The sequence below is a fragment of the Lampetra fluviatilis genome, chromosome 71 (genome assembly GCF_964198595.1).
Source record: "Lampetra fluviatilis chromosome 71, kcLamFluv1.1, whole genome shotgun sequence".
Classification (NCBI taxonomy): domain Eukaryota; kingdom Metazoa; phylum Chordata; class Hyperoartia; order Petromyzontiformes; family Petromyzontidae; genus Lampetra; species Lampetra fluviatilis.
In genome coordinates, this window is record NC_136345.1 from 1626145 (window position 1) to 1647124 (window position 20980).

At 49.7% G+C, this 20980-nt stretch overlaps 2 protein-coding genes across 3 annotated transcripts in view; both read right to left on the reverse strand.

The window, feature by feature from the left end:
* Nucleotides 1-20980, reverse strand: part of LOC144953008 (uncharacterized) — a 455753-nt gene that overhangs the window by 154354 nt on the left and 280419 nt on the right. The gene's annotated exons all lie outside the window — the stretch shown is intronic.
* Nucleotides 7787-20980, reverse strand: part of LOC144953021 (uncharacterized) — a 32690-nt gene continuing 19496 nt past the window's right edge. The window contains exons 1-3 of one of the 2 annotated variants that reach the window (XM_078883534.1): nt 16320-16803; nt 14901-15000; nt 7787-9773 (exon numbers count right to left, since the gene is read on the reverse strand). In XM_078883534.1, the coding sequence (XP_078739660.1) occupies nt 8807-9745 (939 nt within the window). In that variant the 5' untranslated portion in view covers nt 9746-9773; nt 14901-15000; nt 16320-16803 and the 3' untranslated portion in view covers nt 7787-8806. Of the gene's footprint in view, nt 9774-14900; nt 15001-16319; nt 16804-20980 lie in introns of those variants that run through there. The other variant, XM_078883535.1, reaches the window with a different exon arrangement.

Genomic DNA, 20980 nt, shown 5'->3' on the forward strand with positions numbered 1-20980 from the left:
CCAAGGTCCCGTTCCCCAGAGAGACCCAAGTCCGGGGTCTCTGGCAACCGTGTCTGTGGTGGGGTTGGAGGGGCAGCGGGGTCAAGTGGCCCCGTCGCCGTGGTAGGCCCACCCAGAGCAGGATTCGCCACATCCACCTGCGTCACGGCTGGTTCGTCTGTAGAAGGCACAACAGGCGCGCTTGCAGAGTCAACAGGCAAGGGCAGAGGTGCGTCGGGTGCAACAGACACCGGCAAGGCAACATCAGGGGATGACGCATCCGTCCGCGGGACCACGTAGGGCTTCAACCTAGACGTATGAACGTACCAGCGCCGCGATCCGAACCGAACCCGTGCGGATTGCGGGTTAGGGACTTCAATAAGCTTAACCGGCCCCTGCCATGGTTTGTGAAGCTTAGGGGAGGTCCCCGGCCGCACCTGCGGGCAGTGCAGCCATGCCATGTCCCCCACTCGCCAGGGGCATGTACCGGTCGAGCGCCGGGCGCAACGCTCGTTTCGCGCCTGAGTCTTGGCAGTAGCCAATCTGGCCCCCTCCCATGCCTCGGCGACGCATCGAACAGTGTCCTGAATGTATTCAGGGAGAGGTTTTACAGGACCCTTCGCCCCCGTACCCAGCTGTACTTCCACCGGTGGCACATTCTCGCGGCCGTACATTAAAAAAAATGGAGAATACCCTGTGGACGCATGAGGCGTCATCCGATACGCAGAGAGTACCCCAGGTATATGCAAGTCCCAATCAGCTTGTTTCTCGTCAACCCTGTGACATAGCATGGCCGACAGCGTCCGATTAAGCCGTTCCACCATGCCATCCGTCTGCGGGTGGTAAGGAGACGTACGAACCTTCTTGGGTCCCAGAGCAGCGCACACTGCCGCCAACAATTTGGAAGAAAAATTTCGCCCCTGATCCGTGAGTAGCCTCTCCGGCGCCCCTTTGTCCAGCACACATCCAAATATGAAGGCATCCGTGATAGACGCCGCCGACTGGTCGGGTAAGGGCCAAGCCATCGGGCAACGGGAAAGATATTCCACCCCGACCAGCAAATATTTATTACCCCTAGCGGATGGCGGGAAAGGTCCCAAAATATCCAGCGCCACCAACTCGTTGATTCGAGACACCTATATAGACTGCACCGGCGTCACGTAAGGGTTTTTAGGCGGCTTCCATCGGGCACACTCGGGACACGCCCGAATGTGTCCGACGACATCCGTCGTCATGCCGTGCCAAAAGTAGTCTCGCTGCAATGTTAACAAAGTCTTCTGCACCCCGAGATGTAATAAAGTGTCGCCGTGCAGAGTCCGAATCAATTTGTACCGTAACGACGACGGTACTACCAGACGCCAGCGGTCATGCAATCCCTCCCTCCACATGAGCAAACCATCCCGGAGAGCGGCCCCCGGCATCCCACCGGACAGCAATCTCCCCGCTCCCTTCACAGCCCGACTCCGTAAAGCCCCCAACGAGTCGTCAAGCAACTGTTCGCGAATCCATACCGAGCGCGGCAGGTTCAGAACCCCATCGGCCGGTCCTGGGCACACCGGAGCCCCAGGCACCTCGACAGCTGACACGACAGGCCGAGGGGGTAGCTGAATCGTACCCGATGCGCAAGCGTAAGGGGACCCCTGCGGTAATCTGGAGAGTGCGTCCGCATTCGCGTGACGCGACCCCTTCCGATATTGTATGTCGAAAAAAAATTCCTGCAGGGTCTCCAACCATCGTGCCAGTTGGCCAGATGGTTGGTCAACCCTCAGGACATATTGCAGAGCCGCATGGTCCGTGCGCACAATAAACGACCGGCCGTAAAGATACGGCCGATATTGGCGGACAAAATAGACAATAGCCAATAGTTCGCGGCGAGTAACGCAGTAGCGGGTTTCTGCTGGGGACAGTACACGGCTACCGTAGGCTACCACGCGTTCCACGCCGCCCTTGGACTGTGGCAGAACGGCCCCGATCCCAGTGTCACTAGCGTCTGTATCCAGAATAAAAGGTCGATCAAAATCCGGATAGTCCAATGTCGGCGCCGTCGCCAACCGATCGCGTAGGCCCTCAAACGCCACTTCCTCCGGCGGACCCCAACTGAACCTCCGACCCTTACCCGTAAGGAGGTGCAAGGGCCTAGCGATCATAGCAAAGTTCGGAATGAACCTGCGATAGTATGAGGCGAACCCCAGGAAGCGACGTACGTCCCCAACCGAGGCCGGGGTTGGCCAGTTGCGGACACACGCCGTCTTCTCCGGGTCCGTGGCCACCCCGTCCGCACTGACTATGTGTCCCAAATAACGCACGGATCGTTGCAGTAGGTGACACTTTTTCGGTTTGAATTTTAAATTGGTGGAGCGCATCCTAGCAAAAACCGTCTCCAATCTCTGCAAATGTTTGTCAAATGTGCGGCTAAAGACGATGACATCGTCTAAATAAATCAAACATGTCTCCCACTGCAGACCCGTTAACACCAGCTCCATCAACCACTGAAAAGTGGTGGGGGCTGCATTCAAGCCCATCGGAAGGCAATTAAACTGAAACAGTCCCTGCGGCGTATGGAAAGCCGTCTTTTCCCTCGAGGACTCGTCGAGGGGAAGCTGCCAGAATACCGAAGAGAGATCCAGCGTTGAAAAAAAACTTCGCCCCAGACAAGGCATCGAGGGAATCATCCATACACGGCAGGGGGTACGCGTCTGCGACGGACACCTTGTTCAATTTTCGAAAATCGACGCAAAATCGCAGTTTCCCATCCTTCTTCTTCACAAGGACTACCGGCGCGCCCCATGGACTGTTAGACGGGGATATTATGTCAGCGGCCAGCATGTCCTCCACTGCACCGCGAACCTGATCCCGCTCCGTCGGGCTCAACCGATGAGAGTTCAACCGAATCGGAGCGGCATCCCCCGTATCAATGTGGTGGGAAAGCAGGGAGGTGCGTCCCAAGTCAAAATCATCCGAGCTGAACACGTCGGAATAACTTAGCAACAGCGCGCGAAGCGCGGACCATTGTTCTCCGGTCAGGGATGAATTCTCCCCGCATAACTCGGCAACCCAACGGTCATCCTGCCCCGTAGGCCCTGAAACCCCCCCTACCATGTCCCGGCGGGCCCAGTTGTCATGAGCCGTGAACGCGGTCGTGGCGTGAGCCAAAACCGTTCTGGCCGGGACACTGACATTCTCCGCACTCCCATTTAGCACCTGTAAGAACGGGGGCTGGCCCGGCCGGACAATCGCTTGTGCCCCAACCAGCGCCGAGCCGCCCGTTATAGCCGTGGACGGCGATAACAGAACCCCCGCCACTCCCTCAACGCCAGGTACTGGCTTCCGATATCTCAACGGGATAAGCATCTGCGAACCAGGTGGAATGTCAACAGATACTTCGGACAGCGCCTGCACCTGGCAAACAGGGGCAGGCCGGCCCCATGGCGACGGTAGGAACGAAATTTTCCACCCCCTGGTAATTCAATGCAATCTTGATAAACCCTTATTTGAATGGGCATTTTTGCCAGGAAATCAGTCCCCAACAAACAGGGTACCCCAATCGATATGTTGGCGTCCACCTGGCCCACAATGCCCATACTTCCCCCGTTCGCCGCTATGCATGAATTATAAACTGCTCGCACTCTCCCTGGCGGAATGCCCAAAAGATGGAAAATGACATCCGAAATAATGGTCGCGGACGCACCGGATTCCACCAAAATACGTACCTCGACCCCCTGAATAGAACCCGGTACCGTGGACGACCCCGTAGCGGCCGCAACTACCCTCCGTGCCAATCGGCGACATTGCGTCAGCGAGCGACACGGGTCAATCGGAGGCACCTCGTTGTTAACGACACACGGACCGCGCGGCGATGGTGATGCATGAGGTGACAGGCCTTGCCGGGTGTCTGATGCGCACCGACTTGCCTGTCCTGGCTGGTCTTTTCGCGCGACGTCCGTGGTCGAGGTCTCCTGCTGGGGCGGCCCCGGGATGCGAGCCCAACAGTCCCTTGCGAAGTGGCCCTTACGGCCGCAGCGGAAACACTCCACGTCGTTCCGGCGCGCGGCACCCCCAGTCCCGACGCTCCCGCGCCGGCGGGCCGGACCTCGGCCCTGTTCCCCCCCGAGCAGGCCACTGGGCGGAGGTGGCCGTCAACTCCTGCGGACCCTTGTCGTCAGGAACGTAGACCGCCTTCTTAGGATCCCACCCCGTAGCACCGCCTTCAACGATGGGGCCCCCCGTCCAAGCTGACACCTGCTTCCAGCGTCGGAGATTAAATTGAGCGTCCAAGCACTTAGCCGCAGCACGGGACGTCAATTTATCATGGCTGCACACCGGCATGGGGATCCCCAGGTCTCTAGACAATTCCAGCATCTTGCCCAACACAAGGGGCTCCAACAAATCCGGCTCCGTCTCGGGGTATGCTGCCATCGCCAGTTCCAGAACTGCGCCTCTGAAAGCCACCGGCGATTCATCAGGCGCCCGTTGGTGCTGAACAAATCTACGATGGGCATCGTCCGGAGGCTCGTACGCATCCGCCATTTCCTCGAAGACACCCTGCAGCGTCTTCATCTTGTCGGCCTTGATGGAGCAGAACGGACGGACTCGTCGTCGAGAAGTGTTGGTAAGACTTCCAGGGCCTCCGCGTCCGTCCATTTGGCGGAGCGTACGGCCGCTTGAAAACGGCAGGCGAATGCGCTCCAATCGCCGCCGATGGAGAATTCTTTGACCGTTGTTAAATGACAGCTGCGGGTTCTTGCTCCACTGTCCTCTGCCGATGATGACTCATGCGGCAGCGACAAGATGGCGTCACTCCGCAACGTGTGCAAGATGGCGGCTTCCCGCGGCGGAGGGCGCAAGATGGCGGCTTCCCGCCGTTCCTCCTCGGCCACGCCCAAGATGGCATCTTCGTGCCGCGTGGTCGAGAGGGCTGATGGCGACGGCAAGGCCCCGGCCAGTTGTTCCCTGCTGAGCCTTCCCCTAAGTCGTCGCCGGCGTCACAAGGTCGCACAACTGCGCCAACACCGTCTTCAGCGCCTCCAGTTGCGCCGCCACCTGTCGCCATCCGTCCTCAGCGTCCAGTCGCGCGGATGGGCCCACCGAGGCGGCCACGTCCTGCACGCCCGGACCCCCGCTCCTCCCCGCGCCGCTTTCCTCCTCCATCGTCGGTAGCGCCACCGCTGGAGGGAGGTCGTCGTCAGAAGATGCTGCAGAAGATGGTGCAGGGACGGTCTTCCTCCTGAGCTGTTTTGACATGCCGTTTCACTTCTGATACCAATGTAATAAAGGACTCTCTCTCAGATGTCGATCTCCGTTGTCCTTTATTGGGTTCGTAAAATCTCGTTACCACGGCGTCCTCGCTCAGGCCCGCGTCCCTCCCGACGATCTCTCCACAGCCACTCGGCTGCTCCGATATGCAGTCTCCCTGCTGCTCCGATATGCAGTCTCCCTGCTGCTCCGTTAGGCAGTCTCCCTGCTGCTCCACCTTGCAGCCACACCGCTGCTCCGCTTTCTAGCTTCACTGCTGCCCCGTATACAGCTAGCCTCCCACAGCTGCTAGCTCTCTGCGTCTGACACCGATGGCTGACGGTGTCGACGTCTCCCACCGCATGGCGACCACGCCACTCTCTCCATCCTGCCCAGCGTGGCCTCCTCCTGTTTTAATCCGTCTCAACTTCCCTTTCCCCTTCCGGTTCTCCCCCTAAATCCTCTCTCCTACGTGACCCTAACTCCACCGACTCCCCACGTGACCCAGACTCCGCCCCCCCTCAATCCTTGCTCGCATTACACACATATCGGGACTAATAAGATTGCTCCAAAAGTTAGCTTTGTTTTTTTTAAAAAGGACCATCCTAAGGTGGTGCGTTAACTATTAGCTGATGGTGGAAAACATTGTTCGGTCCATTGAGCTGCTTGAATATGGTCGTATATAAGTATTTTAGTCATTCGGTTCGTTAATTGCACTCACGGGAATACAATTGTGTTGGGATTTCTTTCTTTTGATCACGGAATCTTGCCCGCGAATCAATTCAAGCCCATTAGCCAATTGATAAGCATCTATTAGGCAAACAGGCACACTGCCGCACACTATTGTTCCAGGGCATTTCGATCAATTGCATCATCTTACCAATAAATTCATTGAAAACTACGTTTGCCTTGGGCAAAGGTTTCTTTAACACTGTTAATATGAATATCGTAACACATTTTCTTTCGGTAAAGTCACGTAGAAGAGAAATAATAAAATAATAATAAAACATAATAAAATACAATTCTCACGACGTTTCGGCCACAACGCAAGCAGCCGTCCTCAGGTGAAGAACAGGTCTGTTGGAAAGACAGCGTCTGAATGAACACCACCAAGCTTGGCAGCGTATATTTAAGCTGGGTTAGAGGAGGAAGGGCGCCTTGACAAACGATTACCTTAGAGTTGCGGCATCTCTTCAGAAAGGTGAGAGACTCGATTAGCTGAGCCTTCTTATCCCAGAGTTTGTTAAAGGATCTCAAAGTTATGTGGAATCCCTCCCCGTAGAGGTGGTTAAATTTCGATTCAAAGCTTTCGTGACTGCAGGGATTCATCTTCTTGGTTCTTTCGTTTAAGGCACGTAGAAGGAAAATAATAAAATAATTAAAATAACACATAATAAAATACAATTCTCACAACGTTTCGGTCACAACGCAAGCAGCCGTCCTCAGGTGAAGAACAGGTCTGTCGGAAAGACAGCGTCTGAATGAACACCACCAAGCTTGGCAGCGTATATTTAAGCTGGGTTAGAGGAGGAAGGGCACCTTGACACAGGATTACCTTAGAGTCGCGGCATCTCTTCAGAAAGGTGAGACTCGATTAGCTGAGCCTTCTTATCCCAGAGTTTGTTGAAGGATCTCAAAGTTATGTGGAATCCCTCCCCGTAGAGGCGGCTAAATTTTGATTTAAAGCTTTCGTGACTGCAGGGATTCATCTTCTTGATTCTTTCGGTAAAGTCACGTATAAGGGAAATAATAAAAAGTAAAACATAATAAAATACAATTCTCATGACGCTTCGGCCACAACGCAAGCAGCCATCCTCAGGTGAAGAACAGGTCTGTCGGAAAGACAGCATCTGAATGAACACCACCTACCGGCATGTATGGTCGCTTTACTGTGAGGAATTAGCTGATTGTTCTGTTATCCAGTTAACAAACGTAACCATGGAGGGTTAATTGCATGGATCAATTAGGACATTTCCAGGAGTACTGGGTTGACAATTCCTAGCGTAAGAGTTTGCATATTAGAGTGTTTTGTTTCTAGATATTAAAGTTGCTTAACGCAGAAGAGTCTGAGTGTCCCTTCCTAAGTTCATGCGTAATAATCATGATTATAAGAACTGTATCCTGAGGTGAGATCTGAATTTTGAGACCTGACAAACACACTAAACCAATCAGTAAAGTTCAAGTGAGAATCAATGTATTATATTCTTTAGGTCTTTCGGTAAAGTCACGTTGATAGGTTCAAAGAAAATAACAAAAACCTTTTTAAGTGACTTTACCGAAAGACCCAAAGAATATGAATTCCTGCAGTCACGAAAGCTTTAAGTCAATCAAATAGACAATGAAGCAGAGCCGAATTAGCATAATTACATACACTTGCATAACTTCATACAATTAAACCTTTATATTATCATCACGATTAGTAATACCCCTAGGCAACGAAGTAGAGGCTAATTAGCATACATGCATAATTAGCATAATTTAAAAAAATACGCATTTTCAGTTTTCATTTAATTTTTATTATTTTTTAAGACCGAATATATATGTAGTGGCCTTTATGACGACGGAGAGAATTGACTTGAGACAACACGGATTTATTACAGATAACTTCAAATATAGCAGAGTAGCGACCCTGACACTCGAAGAGGTAGCGGCCTCTTCACCCGTTCTATTGAGGGAAGTATCCCCCAAGTTAACACCCCACGTTAACTCCCTACTTCCCTCAATTCTAGACCTCCTTCACAAGGAGGCTAACTGACCTGGCCCAGCTTCGGCACAGGTCTCGACCACCAGCCACATGAGTCCAGCCCTTAGAAGGACATCGGCCCTCGCGGCTCTGGGGTCGCACCACTGGCTTGCTCTGCCCGGCAGCGGGTGAGAGTAGTCCCAGGGTCTAGCTAGCTGGACTTCAGTCTTCACTGGCTCTTCGTCTTGACTTGAGTCGAACTGCCTCTCTGCTTCTAGATTTGAAGCTTTCGTGACTGCAAGGATTCATACTCTTAGGTTTTTTTTTGGTAAAGTCACGTAAGTAAAAAAATAATAATAATAAAAGATAAATTATACTAAAAATAGAAGAAATAATAGAAATAAAAAAATAAATCAAGTTACGTGACTTTACCTAAAAAACCTAAGAGTATGCCTCTCTGCTCTCCGGGTCCCACCTTTGATACGATTTCCCACCGAGGGGCAGGTTTCTGTGGGATCACACAGACCCCCAAGCCCCCTCCCCTCAGGAAGCCTGGTCAGAAATGACACAATCACCCGCACCGGTAAGTATTGTAAGTCGGCCGGTTTGGTGTGTGCGTGCTCCAACATCACCACCACATATACAACACTTGGGAGCTGATTGGATCTTGCTCCTGGTTAATCATCTAGCCAACCCACAGGTCCACAAATACTCGCTACTCTTACTCTGCAGGTTGAACACCAGGAATTGAGTGTTCGACTTCACGTTCTTTTCGTTAAAGGCCTGTGACATAGGTGAATCTATTGGAGCTTCATTGTCTCAAGCTTACACATCTACCGGGTCTCTATTTGACTTTGTATTGTCTAAGAAGTCCACCCACACCTCCACTTCCACAAACTGCTGGGAGGTGCCTCACTCTGACTCACAGTCAGAATTCTCCTCCTGCTTCACGTTGCCTCCATCGATGTGAAGGTCCGATTTTGGAGTTGAATCTTCATCTTCACAGTTTACTGTCACTTTTTCGCTCTTCACCATCACTTTTTCACATTTCAACTTCACTTCTTCGCTCTTCATCACTTCTTCACATTTCACCTTCGCCTCTTCACATTTCACCTTGATACCTTTAAAAGTGTCCATGCTGGGATTTAGTTCTGGTTTCATGAGGGATGGACTCATTGCAGCACTTTGACTTTTACAAGCTGATTTCAGACTCCACTCCTTGGGGATCGTCTGATGCTTGTATGTCCTCTGGTGTATTTTAAGATTTGATAAACCTGCAAACGCCTTCCCGCACACAGTGCACCTGAAGGGTTTCTCTCCCGTGTGTGTTCTCTGGTGTAATACAAGACTAGATGACTGTGAAAACGCCTTCCCGCACAGACTGCACTTGAAGGGTTTCTCTCCTGTGTGTGTTCTCTGGTGTAATAAAATACCAGATGACTGTGAAAACGCCTTCCCGCACAAAGTGCACCTGAAGGGTTTCTCTCCCGTGTGTGTTCTTTGGTGTAATACAAGACCAGATGACTGTGAAAACGCCTTCCCACACACACTGCACTTGAAGGGTTTCTCTCCCGTGTGTGTTCTCTGGTGTATTTGAAGATGTGATGATTGTGCAAACGCCTTCCCGCACAGAGTGCACCTGAAAAGTTTATCTCCTGTGTGTGTTCTCTGGTGGCATTGAAGACCTGATGACCATGCAAATGACTTTTCACACACAGTGCACTTGAAGGGTTTCTCTCCTGTGTGAGTTCTCTGGTGCTGTGTCAAATGTCCAGGACGATCCGTGCTGTATGCACACTGGTCGCATTGTTGCCTTTTTGTACTGAGCTGCGCTGAGCACCTTTGCTCCATCAGACCAATTCTGCAGAGGAAGCGTCAGCTGCAGACAGAAAAAAGAGAATATCCACACCATCTACGTCAGTATCGAGGCACAGAGGAATGCATATATACACAGTCACACATAACTTACACATCTATACTTATTCATGTTCATGATATAGTGAAAAATATTCCCAAATTCATCACACGGGCTGTTATGACGAAACAATGAGAGGGCAAATGGTCATAAATATGCCTGGAAGCCCTAGTATCTTCAAAATGAATGTTAACCCAAAACTCCAATGACACAATTTCGGTTGTCTGGCTACAAAAGGAACATTTATGAAAGCAAAATTCAGCTAACAAAGCAAAGGGTGTTGAAATAATACTGTTTGAACTATGCAGAAATACATACATTAATGTTCAATCGCAACTTAGAGGTGTGAAGCCAGGCTCAGATTTCCTTGAATGCTGGGATAAACAGATCAAATTCAGCTGCATATGTGCTGTTGTTGTTCAACCTGAAGAAACCTTCGTCTACGTTCCACCAAGTCTCTAACACTTGGAACTGGACCCGAGCTGTGGTCCCGGTCCGTCGTAGTTAGTTACATTGTAATTAGTGTAGTTAACCTGGTGGTCACCACCATAGGTTGTTATTCTGTTAAGGGGCAGTTTCCTCATGTGTTGGTGTTAAATGTGTTGCCTCCAAATGTATGTCTGCGACTCAGTTGAACTCACTACACATAGTGTAGTGATCACTTGTCAGCAGGTCATGGGAATGATCCAGGTGTCAAGGGATGACTGACTGAGATGATTAACAGATGCACCAGCTGTGCTTCCTGCTGTCTTGCTGCATTTTAGGCACCCAGCGTTCCACCCATTCATGTGAACGTTGATACTAGGACCTCACTGTTGTTGCAGAGCAAATATCTCGACCTGCCCTGCAGCATATATCACGGGCCTCCTCCACAGAGGCCGATCTTGACACTCCTGGTACCAGTCATCAGCAGGTCTGATCACCTCCACATCCTCCAATCTCTTCTCTAGCCAATGCCTTGCCTGTTTAGCCCGTAACATCTGGACTAACAGAAGATGTTTCTTCTTGGTTCTTTCGGTAAAGTCACGTAGAAGGGAAATAATAAAATAATAAAAATAAAACATAATAAAATACAATACGTTTTATTATTGTATTATTTCCCTTCTACGTGACTTTACCAAAAGAACCAAGAAGATGAATCCCTGCAGTCACGAAAGCTTTAAATCGAAATTTAACAGAAGATGCTTGAGCATGTTGTCTGTTTATGTGGGATTCATGACCCAACCAATGCAGCCTCGCCTGCCAAAGAGACTCATTGATTATATTCTGTACTGATATTTTAATGATCTGCAAGGTTCTAATACAATCTTGTTTGGTTCAATAGAGAGGATTATAGGCAGGCCAGCCTTAATTATAAGCCAGAACAGATGGTCCTTAAAATAAGTAAAATATTTTGCATCCACAGAGAAAGGAGAAATAAATGTGGCCAAGAAGACTCGCAGCTTTGTTCGTTAATTTATTTCTAAATCCTCTCGTCTTAGTTGAGGGTTGTGGCGGCAGCACATTGAGTAGGGCAGTCCAGACCTCCCTTTCCCTGGCAACAGACTCTAGCTCTTCCTGGGGAATTCCCAGGCGTTCCCAAGCCAGCCAAGCGACATATTCCCACCAGCATGTCCAAGGGCCAGGCCCCGGGGACTTCCCAGAGTGGGACGTGCGCAGTAGAGTTCCAGGGGCAGTCTATTGGGGGGCCTCCTCACAGATATTCTATATTGATATCATTCATGGTAGGAGGCCTGGTAGCTAGGTGACCCATGTAATCCATTTAGGCCCAGCCTGAAATGGCTACGTGGGAGCTCCTCCACCACTTATAAAACTGCCTGATTACTCATGGAGAGTTGAGCAGGTACAGTGTTGTGTGACATGAAATTCTCTCAAGGGCCTGGGTCACATCGCTGCTGACGGAGGAAGATCTGAAATCGCTGCAATCCTCAAAAACGCTAAGATGCCAGCTAGCAACATTAGCAAAGATGAGCGTTTTGAATTAGCTCAATTAAAAAAGAGGGATGACATTGTCATCCTCTCAGCCGACAAAGGCAATGCCACTGTCATCATGGACAAAATAGAATACAACAACAAAATTCAAGAAATACTCAACGATTGCAGCTATACAAAAATAAAAAGAGACCCCACCAACAGCCTCGTCATTAAAACCAACAAAATCATTTCTGATTCAACCGCATTAATTGATCAAACCAAACAGTTCTCGTTGAAACCTTCCGCAGCCAGGCCACCAAGATTATATGGCTTGCCAAAGATACATAAAGAAGATACACCTCTTCGTCCCATTTTCTCTACTATCAACTCCCCCACCTACAAACTGGCTCGTTTTTTGTCTGAAATCCTGCGGCCTTTCACTGGAAAAACCACCTCTGCGGTACAAAACTCTACTGACCTGGTATCGACAATCAAGGGAATTTCCCTGTCCCCAGATGACCTGCTTGTCAGTTTTGATGTGGTTTCCTTATTCACCAAAGTTCCTATCCCTGACACCATCGCAATCATTGAAGACTTTGTTCATCAAGGACTGAATACTGGGGTACCCCCCCTGGTGAGACACTGCTTAACCAATACATACTTCACCTGGAATGGAACTTTCCACAAACAAACTGAGGGCACCCCAATGGGCTCCCCCCTATCTCCGGGTGTAGCCAACGTTTTCATGGAGAAATTTGAGACTGACGCCATCCAGACTGCCACTCTACGCCCGACCTTATGGAAGAGGTACGTAGATGACAATTTTGTCATCTGGCCACATGGCCGGCCTCCTCTAGACCAATTCCTCGACCACATCAATTCCATACACCCAGCCATCAGATTCACCATGGAAGTCGAAAAAGATGGCAAGCTACCCTTTTTGGATGTCCTAATTAAAAGGAGACCTTATGGTTCAATGAGCCACTCTGTCTACAGGAAAGCCACCCATACAGATGCTTACCTAAAACCGGATTCCTACCACCATCCATCCCAGAAGAATTCCCTCATCAAGACTCTATACCAGGGGTCGGCAACCAAAATAACAAGAAGAGCCATTTCTTTCCAATTCGGTACAAAATTCAGTATTTCAAGAGCCGCAATGCATCTGAGTACATACTGTACATACGTACATATCGTCAAGAAGCAGCCCGTAAAGAGCCGCATGCGGCTCCGGAGCCGTAGGTTGCCGACCCCTGCTCTATACCATAGAGCCCAATGCATCTCCGACCAGGAACACATTGCCAGTGAACTCAAACACGTACGCCAAGCTCTTAAGGCTAATGGTTACTCCGACTACACAATCCGCAAAGCCATCACCCCAACCATCAAGAAGGATCCTGTTGAGGAGCCTTTCAAAACCATCACCTTACCCTACATTGCTGGGGTCACAAAAAATATCTCCAAAATCCTGATTAAACACAAGATCCAGGTCCGATTCAACACAGTACATAAAATCCGTGATCTGGTCCCGTCTGCAAAAGATGTGGTTCCAGACATACAGTACCCTGGCGTCTACAAACTAAGTTGCCTCTGTGGTAGCAATTACATTGGAGAAACAAACGACATGTCTCAGACCGCATCCGTGAACATAAAGCAGACTTGAAACACGGTAGGACAAACACCTCAGCCGTGGCAGATCACTGTTACAATTCAGTGAGGTCACATGATATTGACTTCTCCAAGACAGAGGTTCTCTGCAAGCCATCTGGCTACCATGAGAGATTCGTTCATGAGGCGATCCACATATACAAATACAGAGACAATTTCAACCGAGAAGATGGATTCTGGCTCAGCAATCATTGGAAGGACGTAATAAACCATTTCGGATCTTAACTGATTTTGTTCACGTTTACGGTGACTTTCAGACCGCAGTCCACTCACTGGTATTCTCCGCAGGGAATGGATTCTTTGCTCCGCTGCAAGTCTCATACCATCACTCTCCCATTGACATTTGTCGTTGCTTCCTCTTAGTATCTTTCACGCGACGGTCAATGGTATAGTGTATAGCGGATTGCATAATAATAAATAGTATACAACAGTGGCGGCTGGTGATATTTATTTTTGGGGGGGCGCATTTTTTTTATTTTATTGAGGGGGGCAAATAAATATAAAGCAGTACCAAAAACCATTTTGACTACTTGAATATAAATTTTGATGATCTTTATTTATATTTCAGACCAAAAGAAGTACCAAAAAGCATGTTTCCTACTTGAACATAAATGTTTCTCTTTTATATACATTTCAGACCAAAGTACCAAAAAGCATGTTTCCTACTTGAACATAAATTTTGCTCTTCTTGCTTTCTGACCAGCAAATTTCTCAACTACTCTCTGATTAAAGTCAGTCATCTCCGTAACAAGTCTCTTTTCCATGGACAGCAATGCCAGTGCATTCAGCCTCTCCTGGGTCATGGTGTTTCTGAGAAAAGTTTGTATTCGTTTCAAGGTTGAGAAGCACCTCTCAGCTTCAGCCGTGGTCATGGGTGTGGTAATGATAACTTTTAGGAGAGTCACAGTTTCGGAAAAGACTTCTTCGAGATTATTCTCCATAAACAGCTGGAATAGGTCCACAGCACCACGGCAGGCTCTGAACTCTTCCTTGCTGTAGATGAGATTGAGCTCCGTCTTCAGCTTGCTTCCACTGAGCATCGGGTACGCTTTCATGGTGCTGCTCAATGCATCTTCAGGAAAGGTATCCTTGTACTCATCAAACCTGTCCCCCTGCAACAAGGTGGCACAGACAAGGTGGTCTGTGAAGGAGAAACGCTCCCTAGTGTGTCCCAGGATTGTGTCACAGACCTATAGAGATAATTAATTAGACCACTAATTGTCACAGTTGCAATTACTTTCAAAAGAAAAATAGAGCCATTTGAGTTTTTGTCCCATACAAGACTGTAGTTTTTGGTGGCTTCAAATTTCATTTGATCATTTATTTTTATGTTGCCAATTTATTATTTTTGGGATGCTATTGTATATTAAAATTAAGATTTTTGTTAGGATTTATACCAAACTAAAAATGTTTTCTTGAGTCTGTAGAATATGATATGTAGGCAGGACATCTCTGCAGCACAACAATAATGTAAAATGGTATTTTGACTGATTTCTATAACAAACTCACCTCTGCTGCAATCCTTTCACGGTCTTCCGAACTGAGCGCCCGGCGCCTCTTTGTTGGACGAGAACCACTGCTTTGCTCACCAATGGAGTGGAGAGAGTTTCTGCAAAGGACAAAGATAATTTATTATAATTTTGGCAAAGGATAAAGAGAGTTAAAAATGAAAGAGAAAGCAAATAATGATCATATTACAGGAATAAAGTTACCTGATCTTTTGTATTTCTTGTTGGAACTGTTGGATGCTCACTTTGATATGGACTGAATCAATGTTCTTTTTCTGGAGCTTGGCATAGAGGAAGTCTACATGTAGCATGATGTGGTGATAAAGTTCCAGAAAGAACTTAAAATCCTCATCCTCCAGTAGCATGGCCAGGGCTCCTGCTTCTCTGACAGTATTGGGGTCGAAGTCACCTGAGTCTTGTATGCTCTCAAAACAGTGAATGAGATCCTCTCTGTGCTCAAAAACAGTATTAATGGCACGGCTATGAAAGTTCCATCTGATGTTGCTGGATCTTGGCAGTCTATGGGGAACCACTTTATTCAGAAAACATGTCCACTTGGGTGACTTAGAAAAAAAGCTGGCAAATCCACCAATGTTAGAAAAAAATATTCTCGTCTTGGATATGTGAGACGTGGCCTGTTGCATTATCAGGTTGAGCTGATGTGCGTAGCAGTGGATGTAGTGGGCATTTGGGTACACATCTTGTATTTTTCTCTGAACACCTGCAGTGGCACCCCTCATCACGCTGGCCCCATCATATGCCTGGCAGATGAGCTTACTTTTCTGATCCTTAGGAAGGATAGAAGCAAGACGCTATTTTAGTGCAGTAGCAATGGACTCAGCTGTAGCTGACTGCAGAGGGATGAACTCAAAAAATCTTTCCTGCACATTATTTTTGTCGTCGATGTAGCGCAGCACAAGCACAAGTTGGGACTGTGTGGCAAAATCTGTTGTTTCATCTGCCTGGATTGATAAAAAACTACTTGTCTGGACTTCTTTGATTATTTCGTCTCTTGTAACAGACAACATACAGTCCAGTAGCTCGTTCTGTATAGTTTTCGACGTTCCCTTAAATACAGTAGCACTGTCAAGGTGCTCTTTCAATGCTCCATCAAGAGAGGCAACAAAATCCACCAACCCGCGAAATATACCGGGGTTATCTGAGCTCTCACTCTCATCATGGCCACGTAACGCCAACTCAAATGCTCCACAAAATTTCACACAGTCTATTATCCTGGACAGTATGTGTCAATTTTTGTCACCTCTTCGTTGTGCCTTCTAATGCCAATCCTGTAGCCTTCATCTAGTTGTTCAGCAATGCTAACTCTGCCCAAAAACGTTAGTTTCATGTTATTATCAATATGGCTGCGGCTACTTTCATGACGTTTGCATTTGTCAGAGAGATGTTTGAGGTCTCTTACCCCCGTCGTTGTCCACAAAACTTCAGTGCCGACACTTTGAAATAAAAGACAGGGAAAACAAAAAAGAGAATTGCTAACATCACATCCAGCCAGCCACCTCCGTTTCTCATAACAAGCGCGGGTGAAGCTTCGTGTGTAGCTTCGTCCTCTGTCACTGGCCTGCTGCTGGATTTGTAAATCGGGTTGGTCCGGTCCGAGATCCTTTATCTTTTTTATTTCTTCCAGCGAAAGCCTTGTGAAAGGGTTTTTTTGTAAATAAATTACAGAATTTGGATGAACTGCTCCCATTGTTTACACAAAAAATTTGATCAGCCTAGCAAGTGTCGAAGTGGTGTCGCCTGCGCACTCGCAGTAGTGGCCCAGAGCGTAAAGTTGAATGACAGGTGACGAGAACCAATCAGATTGGATAAAATAACATGTATCCAATTCTGATTGGCCAGGGACGCAACGACTTGCGCCCTGAGGAGAATCTTTAAGAAACCAATTAGAGACCAGCTTCAGGTCACATGCTGTCCGAAAATGTAAAGTCTCACATAGACATCCATTTGTCCGGCGTCCCGCATGAAACACATTGAAAAACATAGAAAATAGTTGACCGATTAAAGCCAGTTTTTATTAAATGCTGATGCTTTTCTTACTACCAGCCGGCACATCGTATGAAAAAAATATTTTATTTATGTATTTTTATATAATTTTTGTATATGTATATTTCTTGAATCTTGATGGGGGCGGCGCCCCAGCGCCCTCTATTGACAAGCCGCCACTGGTATACAATTGTAATGTTTAATACAATTGTAGTAACGCTTATGACTCGTTGACACCGGAGTTGGAGGCACACTTGTTTATTTGAATACCAACTTTGTGACATACACAATTGAGGGGGTATCGGCCCCCTCACCCGTCTATCTGAGGACACACCTCTAGGCTAACCTTAGCCTGCCTCTGAGTCCTCCACTAAAGGGGCTAGGGGAGGCTATCTTGGCCCGACACTGGTCAGTCGGGCCCGGTACCCAGAGTCCAGACCAGCACTGGCTCTGGCTCTGGTACCACGCCACTGGCTAGAGCCTGCGCGGTCCTGATAAGGACGGCGTACCAGGGGGAGTCCAGGGCTCTATCTCAGACGTCTTCCGCCTCCTCTTCTTTAGCTAAACATCACTCCCGAGCCCCCCGATACATTCCCCTTTTATACACCCCCCTCCCTGAGGGGTGGGGCCCCGGGGGATCGTAACGTCCGAAGCGCGGACGTCGTAGAGGGCACCTGCCCGTGCACTGACGTAGCCCCGCCCACTGTGCTTGTTTACCATAGGCTGCCATGCATAACGGGCTCTCTGTAACAGCCCTACATCACTCCCCCCCACATAGCATGCAGCCGTCCCGGCTGCCAACATACAAAAATTTGACAATAAAGGTGCCTTCACCCCCTGACGTGTGCCTCACTATTTTTGAACCATAACAGGAACCAGAACAAGACACAACAACAAGATGAGAAACAACCCGTCGCACCCCCCCGAATAAATACGAATTCCGTAAAAAAAACAGCTTACATACAACCAGCAGGGAACCCACCCCGCACACACAACAAACGGTGAACCCAACATATGTACATCCGAGGAGCGGGAAACACACCATCCACACAACAGCCAATAAACACAACAGCTATGTACACATTTTCCGGCCTCACAACAGTTTGCGCATTTTAGCGCGCGTCCTTGCAGCGGGCCCCTCACACGGGGTAACCCCGCGTGGCGGACCATCAGGTGGCGACTGTCCGTCTTGAGGTGAGCATTCCTCTGACTCCGCGTGACCCTCGGTATCCGCAGGAGGGGTGATCGGGCGTGAGCCCGTCACTCCTGATGCTCCTGAAGGTGGCACAGCCGGCAAGGCATTAGGTGAGAGCGACGGAGACGGACCCAGCAAGTCGGCCGACCCCCCACATGTTTGGCCACGCGCGTGTGAAGTGGGGTTGTGTACCGCAGCGAAGGGTTTTAATCTGGAGGGGTGCACGAACCATCGCCGCTTCCCCCACTTGATGCGCACGCACTGCGGACGTAACACCTCCACCACTTCCACAGGGCCCCGCCACGGCCGCACCAGTTTAGAGGAGGTTGCCAGTGGCACCTGGGGGCAGTGCAACCATGCCTTGTCCCCCGGCTTCCACTGCAGCATGTGCGCTCGACTCAATCTGAGGCGCTCATTTGCCTTCTGACGGAGGTCAGAGTTTTGCATTGCAGCATCCCGTGCCTCGGTCAATTTGTCCAGATTAAATTTAACGTGGTCAGCCAGATTAGTTTTTCCCTGCGGCACGGGGATCCGCAACTGGGCACGAACAGGCGGGTCTGGTTCTCGGCCGTACATGAGGTAAAAGGGAGAAAACCCCGTAGCCGCATGGGGTGCCATCCGGTACGCCGCCAAGACCCCCTGAATTTGTAGGTCCCAATCCGTTTGCGAGTCCGAAACTTGTTGTGATAACATGGACGAGATGGTGCGATGCAAACGTTCGACCATCCCGTCAGTTTGTGGGTGATATGGGGAGGTCCGAATTTTCTTTGTGCCCAGGAGATCGCAGACTTGTCTGAGTAGTTTACCGGAAAAATTTCTGCCCTGGTCGGTCAGCAGCCTCTCCGGAGCACCTTTGTCCAGGACATAACCCTGAACAAAGGCCTCCACGATGGCTGCTGCCGACTGGTTGGCCAAAGGCCAGGCCATAGGCCAGCGTGTAAAATACTCGACACCCGTCAACAAATATCTATTCCCTCTGGGGGTGGCGGGGAATGGTCCCAAAATGTCCAGAGCGACCAGCTCGTTTATCCTGGACACTTTGATCGATTGCAAGGGCGGGTTAGACTCCCGTGCCGGCGGTTTGCGTTGTGCACATTGAGGGCACGATCCCAACAAATCCCCCACATCCCTCGTCATGCCAGGCCAGTAAAAATCAAGTTGCAGCAAGGCGAGAGTCTTTTGGGTCCCCAGGTGTAGGAGGCGCTCATGAGCGGCCCATACCACCCTACCCCGCAACCCAGTAGGGACAACCAGCCGATGTCGACGTGACTTCCCGTCCCAATGCATTAGCAGACCTTGGCACATTTCCCATGCGTCGGAACCACCTCTTTTTCCCCCCGCCGCACCGCCAAGACAGGTACCGATGTGTCCCCTGGAGGCCTGCAACGTCCAGACCCCAGGAGGCATGCACACTCGGAGGTGGTTGGCAAGCGTGACAGAGCGTCCGCGTTGGTGTGGCGAACGCCCTTACGGTATGTGGTTTGGAAATCGTAATCCTGGAGGACCTCCAACCATCGGGACAATTGTCCCGATGGCTGTTGAACCCTCAGGGCGTACTGCAGTGCCGCATGATCTGTGCGGACGGTGAAATGCCGACCGTACAGATATGGGCGATACTGTTGGACGAAATGGACAATTGCCAACAGTTCCCTACGGGTGACACAATACCGTTGCTCCGCTGGAGACAACACCCGACTGCCGTACGCAACCACACGTTCCACGCCGTCAACCACCTGGGAGAGCACGCCCCCAATACCCGTGTTGCTCGCATCGGTGTCGAGCAAGAACGGTTTTGAAAAATCAGGGTAAATCAGGGGAGGAGCGTTTACCAAAGCGTCCCGAAGGGAGCAAAAAGCAGCTTCCTCCTCCTGACCCCAGCAGAACCGAACCCCTTTAGATGTCAAAGCATGTAGGGGTTTGGCGATAGTCGCAAAATTAGCGACGAAGCGTCTATAATACGATGCAAACCCAATAAAACTCCTAACCTCTCCCACTGAGGTGGGAGTCGGCCAGGAGCTTACACACTGCGTTTTGGCGGGATCGGTAGAAATACCTGAGCGCCCCACGATGTGCCCCAAATAACGCACCGACTCGCGTAACAAATGGCATTTTTGGGGCTTAAATTTCAAATTAGCAGCCCGCATCTTTAGGAAAACCGCCCGCAACCTCTGGAGATGTTCATCAAAAGTTTTGCCAAAGACAATGACGTCATCCAAATAAATCAGGCACGACTCCCATTGCAAACCAGCCAAAACCAATTCCATCAACCGCTGGAAAGTTGCCGGCGCTGAGTGTAAGCCCATCGGCAACCGGTTGAATTGAAACAGGCCGTGCGGAGTACGGAAAGCAGTTTTAGGCTTTGAATCATCGTCCAGAGGAAGCTGCCAGAATCCCGAAAGTAAGTCCAATGTGGAGAAGAATCGCGCTCCCGCCAAGGCGTCAAGCGATTCGTCCATCCGTGGGAGCGGGTATGCGTCGGCAACCGTAATTTTATTAAGGCGCCGAAAGTCAACGCAAAACCGCAACGAACCGTCCTGCTTCTTAACCAGGACGATCGGCGCTCCCCAAGGGCTGTTGGAGGGAGAAATGATGTCGGCGGCTAGCATGTCATCAACAGCCGATTTGACATGGTCCTTTTCGGCGGGACTCAACCGAAAAGGATTCTGGCGTATTGGCGCGCTGTCACCCGTATCAATGTGGTGACGCAGCAGATGAGTGCAGCCCAAATCGTATTTATCCCGACTGAAAACGTCGGAAAATTCTCGCAGTAGTGTCTTAAGACGTTGGCGCTCTAAATGTGAGAGGTCCGTCGATCCCGCGCAAAGCGCCTCGAGCCACCCTTCATCGCTGTCCGAATGTGGCCGCGGTGCAGGGACAGCGCC